The sequence below is a fragment of the Stomoxys calcitrans genome, chromosome 5 (genome assembly GCF_963082655.1).
Source record: "Stomoxys calcitrans chromosome 5, idStoCalc2.1, whole genome shotgun sequence".
NCBI lineage: Eukaryota > Metazoa > Arthropoda > Insecta > Diptera > Muscidae > Stomoxys > Stomoxys calcitrans.
The window spans coordinates 40,065,135-40,086,553 of record NC_081556.1 but is presented as its reverse complement, the minus strand read 5'-3'; the positions used below and the strand labels follow the sequence as shown (position 1 = coordinate 40,086,553).

At 40.1% G+C, this 21,419-nt stretch overlaps 1 protein-coding gene across 4 annotated transcripts; it reads right to left on the bottom strand.

Moving 5' to 3' along the window:
• Positions 1 to 4,066: 4,066 nt before the first annotated feature.
• LOC106080932 (polycomb protein Asx) lies at positions 4,067 to 19,847 on the bottom strand. 4 transcript variants are annotated; one of them, XR_001220285.2, is made up of 11 exons: positions 19,460 to 19,847; positions 18,507 to 18,990; positions 17,230 to 18,433; positions 16,328 to 17,165; positions 16,108 to 16,221; positions 12,081 to 12,811; positions 10,473 to 12,014; positions 10,078 to 10,416; positions 9,846 to 10,002; positions 6,472 to 6,889; positions 4,067 to 6,049 (listed from the first exon to the last, which is right to left on the bottom strand). XR_001220285.2 is itself a non-coding variant. In XM_013242553.2 (11 exons), exons 3-11 carry the CDS (start codon positions 18,641 to 18,643, stop codon positions 6,549 to 6,551), a joined length of 5,403 nt encoding a protein of 1,800 aa, XP_013098007.2. In that variant the 5' UTR covers positions 18,644 to 18,701; positions 18,790 to 18,990; positions 19,460 to 19,847; the 3' UTR covers positions 6,280 to 6,548. The 4 variants fall into 4 exon arrangements, 3 of the variants coding, with proteins under 3 accessions (XP_013098007.2, XP_013098005.2, XP_013098006.2); XM_013242553.2 differs by lacking the exon at positions 4,067 to 6,049 and having other exon boundaries at positions 6,280 to 6,889; positions 18,507 to 18,701; positions 18,790 to 18,990; XM_013242551.2 differs by lacking the exon at positions 4,067 to 6,049 and having other exon boundaries at positions 6,280 to 6,889.
• Positions 19,848 to 21,419: the final 1,572 nt, after the last annotated feature.

The window sequence follows — 21,419 nt, the reverse complement described above, 5'->3', positions numbered from 1 at the left end:
AGCTCTTATATAAACCGATCTTCCGATTTATCGTAGTGTGCCTTGAGAGGGCGCAATTCTTACTGGACTAGGCTAAAATGTGGAACAACGTTTTATGTTATGGCTTTAATCGTATACAATAAGATTAAGAACTTGGTAAAAAAAGGAATAAATGTGAAATGTTCTTTAAATACCTATATCCTAACTGCCCTGGTGTTGCCATTGGCAGGGACGGTGCTGATCTCTGAGCTAAGCTGAGAGCTACCGTGTGCGTCCAGAGTTAGCTGTGTGTTGGGTGTAACGCCCTAAGACTGAGGGTTCAGACTTCCTGGCATTCCTTGGACTTTTGACATTCTTCTACTTTGCTGGGGGATGGCAATGTGGCGTGTTGTATGCGGAGCTCTTCTATGTTGACAGGTTTAACTTTTTCCCGAAAATGGATTCCTGTCTTTCTCGGGACCTTCTGAAACCAAAAATTGGTCTAAATTAGATAGGGCACCGTCAGTCCAGGGACAGTCAGGCGGCGATGAAGGCTCTTGCGTCGGGCGATGAGAGATCAAGCGTAATTAGAAGATACAAGGACGAATGACAGACAAGCTCTGCTGGGAGGCTGCAGATCTTACTTTGTAATTGGAAAGTAGCACGGACTCACTGGATAACATTACAGATAGTCCTTAGGAGGATCAAATGCAATATCAACGAGCAGAAGAAACATAATTCAATAGAAAAGACGCCTTGTTACAAGCGCTAAGCTGTAACCCCACGGAGCAGCAACGGTGTGCACCAGCTTTTCGCTGAGAGCATTGAAATCCCAACCCCAGAAATCCACAAGGCTATCTATAAGGAAGCTGCTCGGGTAAGGGAATACTTGGAAAGCACGTAGACATGCACGTTGGTAGCAAACACCTCAAGCCGTGGTCCTCAAGAATGAATCTAACGAAATTAAGTTGACTGCGCTCAAATTGAAAGATGGGAATGTTCAAACAATCACAAAAGGGCTGCAGAATGTGTTAGATGAGTAAAACTTGTGGGGATAAATTTTGATAATTGTTGCCGATACAGCAAGTTTGAATACCGGAAAAAGACAGTCGTCGCAGTTCGACTGCAGCAAATGTTCGAAAGAATGTTCAACCCACACCCAAGTTCATCAGTTGCCAGCACCATGTGCTGGATTCGTTCCCGGAAAAAGACAGACGTCGCAGTTCGACTGCAGCAAATGTTCAACCCACACCCAAGTTCATCAGTTGCCAGCACCATGTGCTGGATCTCGTTGTCATGAACGATGAACTCCATGGGTTGAATAATTCACCAAACATCGAGTAATTCTCTGTGCAGGAATTGATTAGCAAGAGATGACATGAGGTTTCTCTTCCACTTCACTCTTGTCTTCCGTCAATTTGATGAGAGAAATGAGATCCGGTAAAGTTTAAGCAAAACCCAAACATCTACAAGGCACACTTGAACTCTAGTGTCATTCTAGCCGTTCTTGCGTTTATTCCGATGCCTGAACAATTTGCGTAAAATCTCTTCATTCATATCTTACTCACGGGCTTATCATTATTTAAGTAGTAAATTTTTCAGCGCTGAAGATTTTGAAGAACTATCTGTAGCTATGAATGACTACCTATACGCCCGGCACGGGGTAGTTGTGAGCACCACACAGGCTGGAATATTGAGGTCCGATCTGTGTGGTGTTCATTGCTGTTACGAGAAGCTTAGCTGCGAGCTACCAGGCGCATCCACAGGTTGCTGATAATAAAATGTACCATCCGGAGTAGCTGTAACTATAGTCGGGGACAATCAGCGATATCGAGTGGATAGTCTCAGTGAGAGGTCGGATGGCACCAGCTCTTGCACAAATACTGAGTGCCTACGATGCTCGATATGACAAGGCGAGTTATTGGCGCCTTTAACTAACCAATGGCCACCCGGTTCTCGCGGTGATCGGTCTTTTGGCCGGAACGAGCTTGCTCACCTACAGGAGCTTGACGAGGATCGCCACCTCCACATGAAAATGTGGTTACAGCAACAACAGCAACCTATACGCGTATTACAAATTTCGTGGATACTATAAAAATTTTGTAGTAAACAACAAAAATAAAAAAATAAAGCGTCTTCAAACTCTACGCAAACAGGCGTTGTGTACTAGGAATTGCCATTAATTTATATACGATATATTTCGTCAAATTAGATGTCAATTTCTAGTTTCGTGATAAAAAATTATGTTTTAGATAACCAAAATACCATATGTTAAAAATTGTCGACTTCGCCTTTGACAAGCGGAATAAGGGTGAGTGTCTTCATATTATGAAAATAAAATTACAGGTAAAGGATTGTTCAGTGCCAAGGTCGCGAAAACAAAAAGTTAATTTCAAATTTCATGCTTATACTGCAATAAATTCAAAAAGAGACATTTTTATCTCATAAACGCATGTATTTTTACCTGAATTCGGCTCAACAGCCTATTCATGTTCATTAAGGCTTCTCAATGATAGGTACAACAATTTTTTTCGGCATAAATATTTCAAATCTTATACCAAAAACATAGTTTGACTGAAAGAGCCTTTGCATAAAAGGTGCAACACAGTCTCTACATACAATAATTTATGTGCCTATACATCATTAGCAGGTATTTCTTTTCGTATGTTGTAGCAAACGTTTTGAAAAATTTTGGCCCCAGATGGCCTATAAGAAGAGCCTTTTGTTCAAAGTGAATATAGAAGGTGAAACGACTTTTAGGTCTTTAAGAAGCTGGGAGATATATGTTTCTAAGCTGAAAGGGCATATTGTGAATATTTATTCATTAGAAAATTGCAGCAAGGTTGGTGGAAGGTCAAACCTGTTCTATGATGCACGCCCTATTCGTGTAGAAATCGTAGGAAGCTTTCTGCATTGGAGTTGTGCACGTGAGTCGTGATTGTCGTGTCACGCGCGAGTCACATGATTCCTGGGTGAGATCCAAATCCAGTCATGGGTAAGCGAGATTGAGTGAAATCCTGCTCACGTCACTTATCACAACTCACGAGAAAATCACGACTAACCGTTAAAAAATAACAAAAAGACTCAATTTCTTACATGCTTCTCAAATCAAATAGGATTTCAACGTACGCACAGGCTGACTTTCAAAATGTATCAATGCAAAGTTTGGTTACCATTCTACTACCGTGCTTAGGGCGCCCCGGTAGCCGAGTTGGTAGCGTGCTTGGATTACAAATGTAGGAGTCGTGGGTTCGATTCCCGCCAGAAGCGTTGGTCTGTCGCTACTGTGATATCACAATGGACTTAAAAGTGTCTAAGTGAGTCTGTAAGGACTTGCACTTTTACCTAACCTAACCTAATGGTGGTTAACACTAGAAAGACCAACCGGGTTTTTTGACCGATTTCTTTTATATGAATACCAGCTGAATTCAATACGCTCCACTGCGCCCTCACGTATTTGGACTAAATTTTATCTTCATATTCGTAATCTACTCCGAAATACCTTTCATTCGAACCCCATATAGCCATGATTGGCTAATTCTTCCATTTGAGAGGTTTTGGGGGTGGGACGTGCTCCATTATTAAAACGTCATTTTTAATGTCACATATGTAACTACTCACCAACACCTTTCATTTGAGTTTCTTATTGACATGATCGTACAATATGCCTATTTGAGGACTTTTGGGGTCGGGTAGCTTCCATAGATGCTTGTACCCAAGTTTTAATATCGTTTTCGTACTTTATTCTCAAATATCTTTCTATGGAGTGAGACGACCCTCTTTTTATGGAGTGAGACGACTCCCAAACACTTGGCCTCAAAGTGCATATCAAATTAGTTTTCTACAATCAAATACCTATTATTTATTGCTGACCCTTAAATAATATCAGCATATCAGCTCAGACACAAAAGAATAAATTTTTATGTCAGATTTGTACTCTACTTTTAAATACCTTTCATTTGATACCCATATTGTTCAAAGCGGTGAAAGAGTCCTTTTAAGGGGTTTTTTGGGGGTGGGGGATCTCCCCCTGGAAAACTTTGGGCGAAATTTGTCTACCAAGTTCGTACTCTACTCGTAAATACCTTTCGTTTGGTACCCATATCGGTATGGTACCCAATCGGTAAACATGTCCGTTCGGAGGAGTTTTGGGGGGTGGGGAGGCCCCTCAGACACCTAGGAATGAATTTTTATGTCAGATTTGTAGTCTTCTTTTAAATACCTTTTACTTGATACCCATATTGCCCAATGCGGTGAAAGTCCTCTTGGGGTGGGGGACTCCCCCCCCACGAACACTTTGGGCGAAATTTGTATACCAAGTTCGTACTCTACTCTAAATATTGTCCCAATCGGTAAACATGTCCGTCCGGGTGGGTTTTGGGATGGGGCATCCCCCAAATTATTTGACGCATAAATTTTTGGCATACACATTTTCGCTTAAATCGGTGCACGCATCTTCGAGATCTGGCGTTTTTGAAAATTGGGGTCTGGGGAAGGGAATAAAAATGAAAAGAGCAAATAAGTCGTTGTGCAGGGGTCATACATTTTATACATTAATATTCGTACGTTAAAATACCGCATGATTTGAGACGCATGAAAAAATAGTATTCGCTTCATGGAAAAATATTCTTTCAACCGTGAGTAGTGATTAATCTTGTGAGTCGTGATTTTCTCGTGAGTTGTGAGTGTCTTGTGGGTCGTGAGACACGATTTTCTCGTGGGCGTGCAAGAACGTGATTTGACATAACAAAATCACGCATAAGCGTGCGTGAGTAAAATTTTTTCTCGTGAGCGTGGGTAAGTAACATGTTTTTATCGTGGGTAAAAATTGGCTCACTGACACATCTCTAATCTACATTCATTTCACTCTTCTGCATACACTCTCTAGATATGAGACGAGTGGGTCTCTAGGTCTGAGACGAATGGGTCTAGGTCTGAGACGACGTGTGTTGTGTGGTCCCAGGTCAGAATCGGGACACACATCCTGCAGGTTGGCATCAATCCTTGCTCTGTAGGAATTAAGGCGGCTGCATCTGCCAGATTGTAATTGGGCCAAAACTACTTTGGTTTGCCGGGGGAGGTCAATTTTCTCAGCTGCAATGGATGACGGTCATTCTTCAAGGACAATATTCACCCGGTAGCTATTCAACCCATCTGCTACGGTGTCTGGATGAATGTTGTGCAGACCCGCTTGGTCTGCCGCTTGATCTAGAGATTATCTCTTGTATCGTTTTAGATCATGAAGATTCACCTTGGATCTAAATTGGATGTTTTGGATGATCACTGCCATAGCAGCCCAGAAGGTATTGCTTAGACAGGATGTGAATATGTTTTCGCACGGGTAGGATCTTTGTCCCCTGATGGATTTGGTCCACGTTAGAACTGAAGAGACAGCCCGTCGCACTTCGAAGAGCGGCATACTGACAGATCTGAATATTATTCCACTGCGTGTGACATAGCCTGCGAGATCACATTGGCACTTCATAACTCACCACTGAGCGGTCAATTGCATCGTACGTGGTCAACAGCACCTCAAGTGTTGCCGCCAAGTGACCTGAGGACCTTGTTTCTATTTCTGTGAATGTGAGGAGAGTGCGTAAGCGCTGTCAAATGTGACACTTAGCATTTTTGGCCACTTGATGTTCGGAATCGTTACTCCATCGAATATGTAGTGAACAATGTGTCTGAAGACTTGGTGGCGGATATCTGCAGATCTCTTGCAGCAAAATAAGACGCTAGTTCGTTGAGGTAGACGTTTAAACTATTGTAGATATCAACAACGTATAAATGTTTCATCCGTGTATAAAACCTGTTGCTCAAACGATTCCAAAGATCCCTATGACCTTTCATAGGAGCATTTTTTTAGTATGGTTTTTAGATATACGTATTCTATTTCATACTTAGACTCGAGTTGTTTTGGATATATACAGCGTGAAATATTTCGCTTGAATCTGTTAATATGTACATTTAAAAGACATGGCTTTTTTCAAATTTGTTGTAGAACTGAGAATATAATCGTCCTGAAGATATTTGAAAATGAGATACGCTAAAGTATCTCAGTATCTCCTAAGTGTCTCATTGAATCTATGACCTGAAAAATGCATAGACAAACAAAAACCGAATGAATAGGAGCTTGACGAGGATTGCTATATGCAAATACTGGTTACAACACAACAAGGAAACTATCTTCATACAGTAAAAGTTTGCAGATGCATAATTATTGAGCTGACATATATGATCCTTCTTTGAATAAATTGCAATGGCAAAAGAGTTTGTATACATCTATATCAACAAACCATTCTACAAAATCAAATTGCAATGTTCGCTGACTTGATTTTGTTTGAATTATTGTAGAAATTAACAATTTTTAGTCTAAAATTTTTTCAGTATATAGTCAAAAATATAAAATCTACCCACCATACAATTTTTTAATTGTAATATTCACAATTCCATTTTTTCTTACCCAAAAACGTCTTGTAACACAGAGTTTGATATTGTAAAAGGATGTTAAACCTTTTTTATGTGAGCGAATACTGTTGTTTTAATAACTGCCATATGCTGCTTTGAGGCGGCCTTTGCATATCTCTAATTCATCTAATCACACAGGAAACACATAGCTTAGAAGAAGATATGCAATCATCATGGCAAAAGGCTCCACATGATTGACATATTACCATGGCGTTTAAAGAACAGGCACAGTTGTTGGGATCTTGCGTTGTGGTATTTGGACTGTTATTGCTATTAACACTGCCTCCATCGTTACACTGTTGATGTGGATTTTGTAGTTGTTGATTTGTTCTTACGCCGCAATTAATTCCACCGCTGGCCACCGTTGATGGCATCGAAGTTGCAGTTGTTGTAGTTACTATGTAATTTCCGCTGCCATCAACCAAACCCGATGTGTCACCAATGCCTTCTATATAGATATTTCCTAAATAGAACAAGGGATAAACATAAAAAATAAGAAACATTTAAAAAATTAGATTTAATCTAAAAATTCTGATCGATAAAAAATATTTTTGGGTGTAAAGATTGCAATGAAAACAAACAAAATCGGGAAATTTCCCCTACATTCTAGGGGAAAACAGAGGGTTTTCAAAGTTTGTAGTCAGGGTTAGTATACTACGTTCCATAGTAGTCTTATTGCAACTTGAGCGCTTTAGCGAGTAACAGCAAATACGCCAGCAAAATGGAACAATGCTACAGAACTTCATATCCCCCTCCACTTGTTGAAGCAACAAATGACGACACTAAAAAGAAACCAAAGAAAAGTAAGGAACCACTGAGGTGGTCTTACATTTTTGGTTTAGCTAGCGGAAGAAAAAAATGTATGCCTTTTAATCTCACAAGAAGGGGTGTGCATGTGAGTTGTCGTGCCACGCCTGAGCCACGGGATTCGTGTGAAAGATCCAAATTATATTATACCATTATTACATTATACCACGGCCCCTTATATATAACCCTAACCGAAGACAAAAGGTCCCCATCTTTTGCGATGAATTTTTGATTGTACATTGATGCAAATGCAAATTTTCCCATAAAAATTTCACTAAGGAACTGGGGCAAACTTCTTAAATACCACTGGTGCTGTCCTATTCAAATTTGAATCTCAAGGTTAGGTTAGGTTGAATGGGTCGCCCACCAGAGGTGAGTTAACCCGGAGGCCAGTTTGGCCCATTGTGGTACCCTTGCGAGAGAAAGGGAAGAAAGAGGAAAATGTAAGACCTCGTACTAGAGGTAATACACAAATAAAAAGAAAAACACAGTAGGAGTGGAGACCCCCGAGCGGGAGGTGAAGAACCGCCCTTCGCTACGCAAGCACTGACCTAACTACGCCGGAGCCTGTGTCACCCTCTTCGGAACCATCCCGTCCTCTCAACAAACCTGAGGAGAGATACCAGAGGTACGTTCGTAAGTTCACCCATATTCACCCAGGTCCATCCTTCTTCAGCATGGCGAGCTCTCTCAGCCTAAGCGCGACCTTGGCGGCGCAGTTCCAAATATAGGCCCCAATAGGCTGCATATACAGCATCGCCTCCAGGCCTTCCTGTGGTGCGGATCTTAGCGCCCCTTTAATCTCAACGCAGGCCAGTCTCTGGACCTTTTCGAATTCCTTCCCACGCGTCCTCTTCCCTACGGCGTCCCACCATACCAGTGCTCCATAGGCCAGTACTGGTATCACGATGGCCGTATACATCCAATAAATCATCTTGGGAGTCAACCCCCACTTCCTACCGAACATCCTCCTGCAGGAGTAAAAAGCGCACAGTGCCTTACGGCTTCTTTCCTCGGTGTTCCTCTTCCAGGACATTTTCGAATGGAGGATTATGCTTAGGTATTTCGCCTTCTTCGACAGCCGCAGGGTGACCCCATCCTAGGACGGGAGTCTGAACTCCGGTATCTTATATCTACGCGTAAAGAACACCAGCTCCGTCTTCCCTGGGTTGGTCCTCAAACCCATTTCTGGTAGCCCATCGCGACAACCTCCTCAGTGACTCTTCCATGATCTCGCTGAGCGTTGATAAAAACTTGCCTCGGAACGTCTTTCGTATAAGCGATAATCCTCGTGCCGTCCCCAACGAGATCCATCAGGATTTCATTGATCACAAGGTTCCACATCGTCGCTGAGAATACCCCTACTTGGGGCGTTCCTCTGCTCACCCGCCTTCTGACTACACAATCTCCCAGGTTTGCATTATAATCCTGCCATAAAGCATATTATTTGTCCATTAGGAGATTAAGCGGTGAATCCCCGTGCGGTCCAGTGCGGCGACTATCGCCCCAAGCTCCACATTATTGAAAGCCCCGGATAAAGACCACCTTGACTTCCCTTCATGCGCTCGGTATGTAGGACGATGCCAGGCTCGCCCTAAAAATCTGCTCTAGCCATGGCTGGGTGACTCCAAGGGACTCCTGCAGCAGTGCCGGGATATCTAAATAAGGGGCCTCATTTTTATGCAGCAGAGTCCGAATGGCGTGCGATAACTCTATGGGGGAAGTTTTAACATGGCATAGTACCTCACAAATGTCGCCAGCAATAGGAGGGGATAAACACCGCTAAACAATTTTTTTTCTGATGTTCTCGCCAGGATTCGAACCCGGGCTTTCAGCGTTATAGGCGGACATGCTAACCTATTTAAATATGAACTGATATTGCCCCTTTAAAATCTCAAACAACCACCATGCGGCAAATTCAACAGTCGGCTGGACATAATTCGATCGAATGACTAACAAGCGAACATTACTATTTTAAAGTGATGGATTTCCTAAAAAAATACTTTTCAGTAAAATATAAAAGCTCGAAAACATCCGAATACTTAAAAAAATTCTTAGTGCATTAAAGGGTACTAAATCAGTCATGGGGGTTTTCGCGGTACTCATCGGGTGGATACTCACAATGTTATCCCCTTTAAAAAAAAATTTAAAATGAGGTGCTTGTTGTCAGCCGCTAATGTGTTGTTGTGTTTGTAGCCGTGTGTTGTACACTGAGACGGCAGGCCTTGCCAATGAAGGACTCCATCGGCTCAAAAAATTCATAAAAAAGTATCAATCAAAAATTAAATGTCGTCAGGCACTAATTTTAAATTTTGGTCCACTTTCCTAACATGAATATTAGATTCTTGATTTGGATCCCTATAAGTAAAAAATTTGCTTGAATTGCCTTAGCCAACTCCAATATCATGTTTGTTTGTATAATTTGTTGCAAATATGAAACACTTTGCAAACTACTATTTTGTACTATTTATAGATCAATCCAATGGCAACCGGTTGTACGTACCGGATTGGCCCGTAGGAGACTTTCATCGGCAAGGGCTGCCGCCTCAGTGTACAATACACTGCTAGAACAACAACTATTTATAGATTGGGTACAAATTAAAATTTCTTACCCGTAGCTATGTTCCGCCGAACAATTTGTGTTGTGGCATTTGATGTCGCAGCACAAACTGTGTTATTATGTATGTCTTGCAGGGAATTCAGCAAATCTACATCTACTGAAGCAGGACGCCCGCGTCCAGAAATACCATTCATACCATGCAATTGGTTCTGTAAAATTTTCAAAGTGTAATAAGTAGTATGGGACTTATTTTTTCAAAAACAATCTAACAATTTAGTCCTAACCTGATTTTGAGGAACTGGTGGAGCGCTGGAAGCACGTGGAGCTTGATTGTCGGCGGCACCAACATTGGCGCGATGTAAGAGAACATATTGGCCATTGCCATTGTGATGAATATCGTGAGTTGCTTGTAGCTGTTGTTGGGTAACACCAACTGGTTGTTGCATTATTGTCACCTTTTGCGCCACACCACCAACATTAGTTACCGGTGTGGCCACGGCTGTAAGATTCGCATTTTGAAGTACCGCAGAACCTTGGTTAGCAAAAATGTGACGTATTAAAGTCGGAGAGGATTTTCGCTGCACGTATTTTTTCCGAGGGAAACCCATGCGTGGTCCAATGACCTATGGAATTAAAAATAGCTCAATAAATAAATAAATACACTCTCATGTTTACTTACCTTATAAACTCCGGGTCTGCCCACGCCCATCACATTTGATGGCATTGTAGCGGCTGCGGGATTATTAGTCGCAGTAAGGGTATTAATAATGACATCTTCTTGAGTCTTAACATTCGCTACAACAGTTGCTGTTGGTGGCGTTTTGGTGGATGTGGCTGCATGTGAGTTTTGTTGATTTTGCTGTTGATGCTGCATTTGTTGCTGCTGCTGCTGTTGACTCATCAAAGCCGATGGAGGTCGTAACTGAGCCTTCAAATTCTCCCGATTGGGACTGTTTTGTATGACAGCCTGACATATTTGATAACTGCGCTCTATATTCACAGCCCCAGGTGGCAATTTGTTGGCGGTTGATTTACGTCCTTTGCCCGTGTTCGAAGCCTTAATTGCTGGTCTCTGTTGAGCAATTGTTGTAGGCACTCCAGATGGCGGTAATGTCTTAAGAACATTTACACTTACATTTGACGCATTTATATTGTTGGTGTTGTACAGCGTATTGGAGGCAGTGGACGGAATGGCAACTGTAGTGGAGGCGGCAATGCCGGCGGGAATTGCAGCATTTCTTGGTGGCATCGAAATAATACTTAGCTGTTTGGAAATAAACTTCGGTGTTATGTTGGGTGGGTGTGATGGTGGCGGCTGTGTTTGGGTATGTTGTGTGGATGCTGATGACTGATTGCTCACATTTGGAAATGCATTTATATGATGATTCTGTTGCAGCTGTTGTAACTGTTGCTGCAAATGTAGTTGTTGTTGATGTTGGTTGGTTAGCATGTTGTTCTGGGGCGTTAAGCTATTGTTTGGCTGCGTGGGAGAGTGACTCAAAAACTGTCTTTGTGTAGTCACATTTTGAGGCAACTGTTGCTGTGTTGGTGGCTGTGGTTGTTGCTGCTGCTGCTGGTGTTGGTGTGTTGATGTTTGTTGCAAAGAAAACTGTTGAATTTGTTGATGCGACGTGGTGTCTATATGTGCTTGCACAGCAGCGCTGGTCAGAAAATGCTGTCCATTAGTGTTCATTTCAAACGATTTTCTTATTACAGGCAGAATTTTTTGGGTCAACTGTTGTTGCCTTTGCTGCTGTTGTTGTCGCGCGGCCGCTGCTGCTGTAAATGCTACCGAATTCGTTGGCTGCTGTGCTGCCAGAACTGCAGCAGCAGTGTTTTGTTGTTGAGCGGCCGCTTGTAATGAGAACTGTTGAGCGGCTTGTTGCAACAAATGTTGCTGTTGGCTCTGTAGGTGTTGCGTATGATGATGCTGGGGTTGAACCAAAAAGTTGCCTATAATTTGTCCATTGGAATCCACTAATATCTGCCTTTGTGGGGGAGTGCTATGTATGGTTTGTGGGCTAGAGATTTGTGTAGGTTGAGCATGGGTTTGGCCCATATTTGCAGTACTTAGACTTCCGCTACCGCTACTGCTACTACTGCTACACATGCTAATATCGTTCATGCTGTCGTTGGAGTTGGTATTGGTTATGACGGTACTTGAAACTTCCATCTCTGTCACCGACATTGGTACTTCGCCCATAACTTCAGCAGATGTAAGCTAAAATAGAAATATTTAAAAATTACCAAAAATTTAAGGAAAAGCGTAAGACTCGTGCTACAATACCTCTCCAACAAATTCATTGATGTGAGACAGCTCCTGTTGTTGTTGCTGATCAAGATGCTGCCTCGGCAAATTTTCATCCAGTTCTAATGAATGCAAATGATGTTGTTGCTGTTGCTGCAATTCGTCAACAATATCCCTCACTGCTTCACTAGCCGCATCCAGCTCTTCTTCATCCTCCTCCTCAACTGTATGTTCCTCAATCGCTTCAGCTAGGACAACATCTTGCAAATCAGATTCTTCTCTAACAGAAGCATCATTTTGTTGATTGCCTCCATCTCCAACGTCTATGCCAGCATTTAACTGAGACTGATGATTAATCGATTGCTGCAGAACATTGCAATAATTACTGGATTGGGGCTGTTCTTCTTGGCCGCCCAACCTTGTATTGGACATTGATGGTGCCTCTAGCTTGAGACCTCCAAAATTCCAATCATGATTTAAATGGTGGAAAACATCACTTGCCGTGGGTCCCAAGGCCATAGACTGTGTTTGTGGGTTCTGTGTTTGTTCCTTGATTATTGGCGCTGCTGGAGCCAATGACACCACGGATGTTATCATTGCTTTTACATTATCCAAAGTATTAGATGAGGATGCCGGCATTGCAAATGACGAAGTTGATGTCATTGGCAGCGAGTCGGCAGACAATGAAGAGGATGTCGTTGTTGTTGAGACAACGGATGACGATGACGTCATGAGATTACTTTCATCAGTAGTTTCATCGGGTACGATAACTAAACGATACATCAAATACACATGAAACAAAACATTATCGGTTTAAATTAATTATCAGCAACAAAGATGGTTGGTTGGTTGGATGTTCCAAAGTGTGATTGTGCAATGTGCTTCAACTTACTGCGAGTGAAAGGTGAGCTTATGATGCAGTATGATACAATTTAGCTTGTTTGTTTTTTTTTTTTAATTTTAACATGCAAATAATTAGTGAATAAAAAAATTTATACAAAATTCAACCTTCCAAGCCTACAAATTATAAAAAACAAACTTAAAAAAAAATTATGTATATATTCCAAAGTCCACGAATTTCCCTTTAATACTTATTAGGGACAGTTTTATTAAAAGCTTAAAACTATTAAAAACAGAAAACCTTCTACATGGAGCAGACAGCAGACTTGTGTTTCAAAGACCACATTAAGTACTGTAACAAGATGATAATCTATTGTTGTTTCTAGGGGCGAAAGGAAACGTGAGACCAGGGTACAACTGAACAACCCCAACTGTAAGAAGAACGTATTTTCCTAATGTCAATGCCAAATATATATGTATGCATGAACGGAAAAGCTATTACATCGCGCAATTACCAAGGGATTATGACACCAAAGGTCCCACCTGTGCTGATATACATATAAACAGTGTGATCAAGGAAGATGGGAACCTTGATATTCAACAAAGAAGGCGCTCTTACACTCAACATTGTAGGCATTCAGTATCTAAGCAAGAGCCGGTGTCGCCCGGCCTCTCACTAAAACTCTCAACTCGATTCCGGTGATTATCCGCGACTACAATTACAGTTACTCCATATGGAGCATTCTACTATGCGCAACCTTTGGACGCCCTACGTCCGTAAGCCTCAGCTAAGCCTCTCGTGATATGTTTGAAGTTTGCCCCTGTTCCTTAGTGGAATGGTCATGGGCAATATGTTGTCGTTTGTTTGTTGTTTTGTAGATGTCACATTGAACTTTGAACACACAGACGAAGAGCGTAGACTACTTGACAGATTTCTTCATAGAATTGGGATTTGTTCACCAACATGAACTGGACACAACACACATTCATAACATTCACTGCTTTACAACTCTGCGTTTGATGCACGAGGGAAGTGGACACGTGGCCATGCTAGCATTCTGGACAAGATCGAACTGAATCATTATTCGATTCTCTAGGGGAAACGAGCGACGCTTGAATGGATTCCTAAATACATATGAACAATAATAACATCAGAGTGAATTAATGGATAAAAGTGGAGTCAACAGCGGTTCACCCAAAAGAGTTTGGTCTCGATAATAAGATAATCTCACAGAGAAATGAGCATATCGCCGAAGATAAATCCTCTATACGGAAAATGGGATAGAAAAACTTCATGTCAAGTACTGGAAAAATGTGGATATAAAAAATAAAGAGAATTGGCCATCCTTGTTTCCAAATCAACAAAAATCGGCCTATTAGTATTAATGCACTACGCATCCACGAAAAGGCGGGGCAAGGTATAACTAGGAACACCATACAGGATGATACTTTAAGCTCCCACCTTTGTGGTGTTCATCGTTATCATGAGAAACTCAGCTGAGAACTGCGTGCCTATGATAATCGATATGAAAAGGCAAGTTATTGGAGAAAGAGAATCGCCTCCTCCACTTCCTCATAGAAATTTTGTGGCTACGACAACAACAACCATTTTATAAAACCAGTAAGGAGAGAAAAAAGTTGGGCGGAGCCGACTATGAAATACCCTACACCTACACTACAATTATAAATTCGGGCAATATACAAATATATATGTGTATGAGAGCTATATATAAATTTGAACCGACTTTCAAACACATCGTTTCAAAATTGCTGTTAGTACGGTCATATAAGTGCCAATCCGGCGATAAAAATGTATGAATGCTACATCCGATTTTGATGAAATATCGCAGATATGTTAAGATCAATAACAAAACAATCCGCGCCAAATTTTGTGCAGATCGGTTTCAAATTGTGTTTATTGCAGCCATATAAGTGCAAATCGGGCGACGCATATATATAGGAAATCTGAACCGATTTTTATGAAATCTTGCAAGCATGTTAAAATCAGTAACAAAACAATTCATGCCAAATTTTGTGCAGATCGGTTGAAAATTGTAGCTGCAACAGCCATTTAAGTGCAAATCGGGCGATACATATATATATGGGAGCTGTATCTAAATCTGAACCGATTTTTATAAAATTTTGCAGATATTTTAAAATCAGCAATAAAACATTCCGAGCCTAATTTGGTGCAGATCGGTTCAAAATTGTAGCTGCTAAGGCCATTTAAGTGCATATCGGGCGATATATGTATATGGGAGCTATACCTAAATCTGAACCGATTTTGACAAAATTTTGCAGGTATGTTAAGATCAGCAACAAAACAGTCCGTGCCATATTTTGTGCAGTTCGGTTGAAAATCACATGGGCGATATATATAATATATATGGGAGCGATATCTAAATCTAAACCGATTCAATAGGGTTCATCCTTGGGCCAAAAAAGTGATATGTGCAAAATTTCGTGATGATTGGACAACAAATACGACCTGTACCTTGATTACAAGAATACATGGACTCACAGACAGACATGGCTTAATCGAATCAGAAAGTGATTCTGAGTCATTCGGTATACTTATCTATGGGTGTAGCTCTTCTCTTAGCGTTTCAAACCCTGTACAACAGTGGTAGTGAAGGGTATAAAAAAATTATTGTATAGATTTAATGTTAATAACGTAACATTGAATATCATAACATGCAGATCACAAAAAGTGTTTTTTTACATCCTTTTAAATAAGGATTTTGTGGAAATGCTATCTTGTTCGTAATTGAAGCAGTTTTAATCAAACAATTATTTTAATCAATTTATTTTGTGGTTCATGCCCTTTTTTATGCATCTTCCCTTGGCGAATTGAACTTTTTTATATATGAAAAATTAAGCAACGCTTAAGTTGACCTATAGCATGCTATTTTTTTAATAAAAAATATTAGTCAAATATATACATAGGATTTGCAAATTTTAATCATTTTAATTACCCACAACCATATGTATAGTTGTGGCAAGTATAACTTTCATAATAAAAACAAAAAATATTCTGGTAGGAAATCGTATAGAGGGCGGCTTAATAAACTAATAAGAAAACAAAAACAGTAACAATTCATGAAAACTCAACAAAAATAAAAAAAAAAATAAAAGAAATTTCAAAGTAATGTGATGTGCTATATACATTTGCAAGCAATTTGTGAAGCAGACAATTTTATAGTCTAGATGGTAAATATGATCTTACCACGATCGAGAGAGTTAGTAAATAAAAAATCATCATCGTTAACAACGCTTTCAGCGGGGGCTGGCGTATCCACCGTTGAATCAGTGTGAGTGTTAGTTTTCACAGGCTTTGAATCTATTGTTTTGCATAGAGGCAAAGTTGAAAAATTAGATTTAAAAAGTAGAGAATGAAAGTCAGCGCACACCCATAGGAATAGGAAACGAATTGTTAGCACACTTACCCGTACCGCTATCATCCGTACTAACTTCGCCGGATTCTAATACATAATTCTCAGCATCGTTAAATTTTTGCTCTATAATATCTTCATCGTCTTCATTGTAGCTATTATCTATAGCTGAATTTTCAAACTGATCTAATTTTAGCGATAATTGTAGAGTTGGGTGTTGCAGCTCTTCCTGTTTGTTTTGTTGAATATCCAAAGAGCTTGCAGGAAATGAGAAATATTGACCATGATCATTGTTTGTCGTCGCAAGGTGGTCAATAGCATGAGTTTCCGTTTCATTAATTTGCTGATTATTATCACAGGTACTATTCACATTTGACATTGTAGCAGAAAAAGATGTTGTGGTGGTGGTGGAGCTGTTTATCAAATCTTTATCGTCATCCTCTTCTACTACCTCCATATGATCAATGTTTTGGAGGGTGGTTGGTTCCTCGTTCTCCACTATTTCATCCACAGTTAGATCATGGTAGACTATGTCTGGTGGTGTTGTTGTCGTCGTCATCGCTGTGGTTTCCATTTTCAACTTTTTGTTACTAGTAGGACCTTCGGTTTCAACATCATTTTCACTATCACTTTTGATTTCTATAGGAACATTGCAGTCATCCAAAATAATTTCACTTCCATCCTCTTCGTCTTCGTCTAAGTTTGTGTTTGTAGCGTCATTACTCTCATCTTTATGTAGAAAATCTTTGTTTGGAGGACTGGCTGAAGGTCGCTTGGTACCACGTCTCTGAGATTCTTGTATTGACCTCATAGCAAACGCAGATGTTGTTGGTAGTTCAGGGGCGCTTGGATTTCTAGTGTCTTCTCTATCATTTCCCTTTAATTGTTTAGACTAAAAAACGAAAAAAAATAAGCATTTTAATGTAAATAAGAATTTTCCTTTTATAACAACTCACATTTTGCAAAAGGGTTTCAGTCTTTACTTCAGGGGTTTCCTGTTTTACACTAGTTTCTAGAGTATCGTTAAGTTTTTGCTTTTTCATCGAAGAAATATTTTCACTTTTCAATAAGGAAATTGCTATAGGATGTGGTGCTGAAGACGCCACCGTAGCAGCTGTTCCCACTTCATATGAAGACGACGACATGGTTGATGATAACGAGCAAGTTGGTGAATTTGAGGATAATGCTTCGGTTTTTGTTGAATTCGAGGCACTGGTGGTTGTGGATGAAATTGATGATGATGTTGTCGGTGTTTCTACTATTTCTATGGTGGAGCATGTTGGTGTTGTTTTATTGTTATTATCCCCTTCATTCTTCAATTTACTACTACTACTACTACTCAAGCAGGTTTCATTTAGACGGTTTGCATTTGACCGATTGAATGATTTCTCGCCCCAAATCGGTTCGAAATGTTTTAGCTTCCAAGGATCTAGTTTATTCTTCTCTCGCTCTGCTTCCGTCTTCAGCTTCATTTGATTTTCAGGTGTAAATTCCCCTTCGGAGAGCCGTTCCCGCCACTCCAAACAGGCACGAGCGAAAAATTCATTATTAAGACTTGAAGGCCCCAGTCTTATGCCCCCTGTTGGCATCGTATTCGCCTGGTTTTTATGCTCCATTTCAATTGCCTCACGATCTACGCTAGGCAATAATTGGATTAAATTGTACTGATACAAAGGTGGGAGCATGGTAAATGTCTGTTTGTTAAGCAGTGCACGCAAATTAGTGGATGCTAATATTGAATCGGGCGTCTCCAGATCAATTTTACCATCTTTGGTTTGTTCGATTTGAGCGGCAGTTGATATTTTCTTTGATGATCGTCTTCGTGGTTTAATGCTGAATCCTGGTATGGAAGCCAAAACTTCTCGCATTGTTGAAGCTTGCGTTATTGCGGTGGCGGGGGCGGTGGTGTTCTGGGTAGCTGCAGCAGCTGCTGCTGCGGCTGCAGCTGCGGCCGCTGCCGCCATGGCAGCTTTAGCTTGCTGTTGTTGTTGAATACGTCGACTGCTAGTGCCACGTCCTGTTGTTGGACTACTGTTGATAGTAGGAGCAGCGCTTCCACTGACACCCGTACATGTTGAGGAGGTATTTACAGATGAACTTGGAGTTACAATTTTCTTATCTGGTAATATAGGTTTAACTGTAATTCGGGGTACATGGCGTCTACAAAAAAAAAAGAATATTTCCACATATAAATATAAACATTTTCGACCATATAAGAATACACATGCATTACCTTAGGCTATGGGAATGCTTTGTTGATGTTGATGGTGCACTGCCGAGAGAATCCTCAGTAGAACTTGTGTCTAGGGCCAATGGATCCTTTTCATCCTCATCGTCGATTATATTGATGTGTGTTGTAGTCGCTTCCATATCGCTAATAGCAGTTAGATAATTGTTCAAATCTGTAGTTCCTGAACTAATATGGGCACTGAATGGATCCACACCCGCATATGAGTTAGTAATTGCTGAATTTATAAACAGTATCCTAGGTGTAGTTTCTATTGATGTGCCTTTACCTGCTGCTGTTGTAGCGGAGTCCCTTTTCATATTTCGCATAATTAGGGGGCGACACACGATTTCATGCTACATATACAATCACTCCTCTGCAAGAAAATTTTCTTCACCTCCAGAACTCTCCGTTGCTGTTGTTGTTGCTTCTGTTATTGTCGTAGTAGTTGTAATCGTCTTTTGTATTAAGTGTCTGTTGTAAACAATAGCTGAAATTAATGAATTTATATTTTTTCCAAGTTAACTAAGCCGCAGATATTACAATTCCAAATAAATTGATTATAAAGAAAGAATTTTGCACATATATACATTCTCGTTATATTGCCGAATTACAAATTTTAGGTTTTCTTTCTCTTAATAGTTTTTCTTTTAACTCTTCTACTTTTATAAAAACTCCTTTACAGTGATGCCATACCGTGCTATAAACTTAAAATCACCACAAGAGTAGAAGAAAAACTTTGTTGAAAATAAGGCATTTCATAAAACTAAGGGCAACACTGCAGGTTGCTTGCGTTAGATATCTACGGCCAATTTGATCAACTTCAACAACTAACTTCTCCTTCAAGGAAAGAGGTCATTCTTAAATCACGAATTTATTTGTATAAATATGGCAGCACTGTTTTAATATTTTTCTTTGTAGCTTGTTTTGCGTTTTTACAACAACAATTATAAAATTACCTCCTTTTCGCTTCTATTTTTCACTTGTTCCTTTCCTTTCATATCATATGCTGCTGCTGCATTTTGTATTAATTTCAGAGTTTTACAAATCTTTTCACAAAGCTTGCTATGTATTATTTTCACTTGGGTTATTAGTTAGTTTTTACATAGCCCTTCTAACAAAAAATAATTTTTTATTCATTTTGTTTCGATTTTATGTTGTATTGCTGTATTGGTTACAACTCTTCTCACTCGTCGTCGATACATATTTATGAGGACTGCTCTTTCATTTATTACTTTTCATAAACATTCCACTTATAGTTGCATTAAATAAACATCAAATACAGTTAGTACACTGTAACTTATTTAATCGCGACATTCCGTGCATTATTTAATTTTATTCCACCTTTAATTTTTTTTATATTATTCGTCGCTTGAGGATAACTATCGGAGCCGTCGAAGAAAACAATTCTATCGCCGTTTAAACTAGGCCGCTCATGTACGACGTCGTAACATCAAATATCAGCAACATTGGTAAATATCTCAGTAACGCCGTTTGCCGCCGACCGAGTGTTAGGGGAATCCTAATATTTAAAACTTAACGCTCGCATCTGGCAAATTGGCACTAGTTACCCCGACTTTTTTTAGGAGATCTCATTTGCTCATTAAATCCGGATTTGAAGCTCTCGTCAGTTGATTTTATAAAGGGAAAACAGATGATCGAGCCATTAAATCCGGGTTTAGAAAGTAGTGTAAACGAGATTTTATATACACGTTGGGATCAGAACACCATATGTTTGTATGCCCTTCGCGTTACAAAAATGCAACTCTGCACACAAATTTCACAGAAGCAACGAGGTAAAGGTTAAAATGGTACGGTATGGTATGTAGCTCAATCCAATGAACGCATGAGGGCGCATCTAATTGCTTAACCACGCATAAGTGCTTCGCGCGGTATGTAACTCCAGATTTATGGCCATAGCAGAAGAGCGCATCGAGTTTTGTTCCTCACGCTTGCCAGTCTTTGGCAACCGATCGTGGCTGTATAATAGGTCAGGTTAGGACACTTATCGAAACCAAAAGTGGAAAGGCCCCATGAGCAGTGAGGATGTCAGAATGTGCTGATTAAATATGTCATATATGGTGAAACGTAAACAAAGAATGGATGTAAAATGGAGTTTATATGGCACATCATGATCGTACTCATCGTGTTGTCGCATTGATTATAGTTTTGGCAAAAACAGTACATAGATTTTTTTCTTTTCTTTGATTTTATTTAATTTTCCATCCATTTGAGGCTGTCTCTTAAATTGTTGATTGTGTTTAGACTCTTAAGGCCAAACCAGATTGAGCGAGTTTAGATTTGGTTTTAAGCGTTGCGTTGAAAAATACAACGCTGCAAACAAATACCACAAAAGCAATGCGCAAAATGAAACAATTTTTAACTTTGACGCCTAAAAAGACTTCTCTAAGTATGGCAAGATGAAATGATGATCGATTTCATTCGTCAAAGTTCTTTAAATTTTGTTCCGTTTGTAGGATTTGTTTGCAGAGTTGCACTTTCCAACGCAACGCTCACGCGCTAGCGTCAGAGGCCAGTGACATGAGAGTCCAATATGAAATGATTCTAAAACCACTTGATGCTGGCTCTTGTCTCTTTGATTGCGTTTAAACTCTAACTTGAATTAAAGGTAGAGGTGGCGCCCGCAAATTTACTTAATGTAACAAACATGCAAGCCAGGATTCGCTAATATTTAAAAGGTTAGGTCACGTGGATAGACCCCATGAACATCATTAAGGATGTCAAATCTACCGATTGCAAATGTCATCAAATAGGAAAAAACGTAAACAAAAAATGAATGTAAAAGGAGAACAAGTTGACATCCGAGGGCGCACTTAAAAGGTGAGGTTATGTGTACAGCTGAGTACAATTTTTTATTTTTGCTTTCATTCTTCAGTTAATCTAAATGTCTTAGGGTGG

Coding starts and splice junctions, on each gene's coding strand:
- LOC106080932 (XM_013242551.2), bottom strand. CDS start 18,829: ATGCGAAATATGAAAAGGGACTCCGCTACAACAGCAGCAGGTAAAGGC. Junction 12,812..16,107: donor TACTAACTCTCTCGATCGTG/GTAAGATCATAT, acceptor TGTATCGTTTAG/TTATCGTACCCGATGAAACT. Junction 12,015..12,080: donor TCAATGAATTTGTTGGAGAG/GTATTGTAGCAC, acceptor TTTCTATTTTAG/CTTACATCTGCTGAAGTTAT.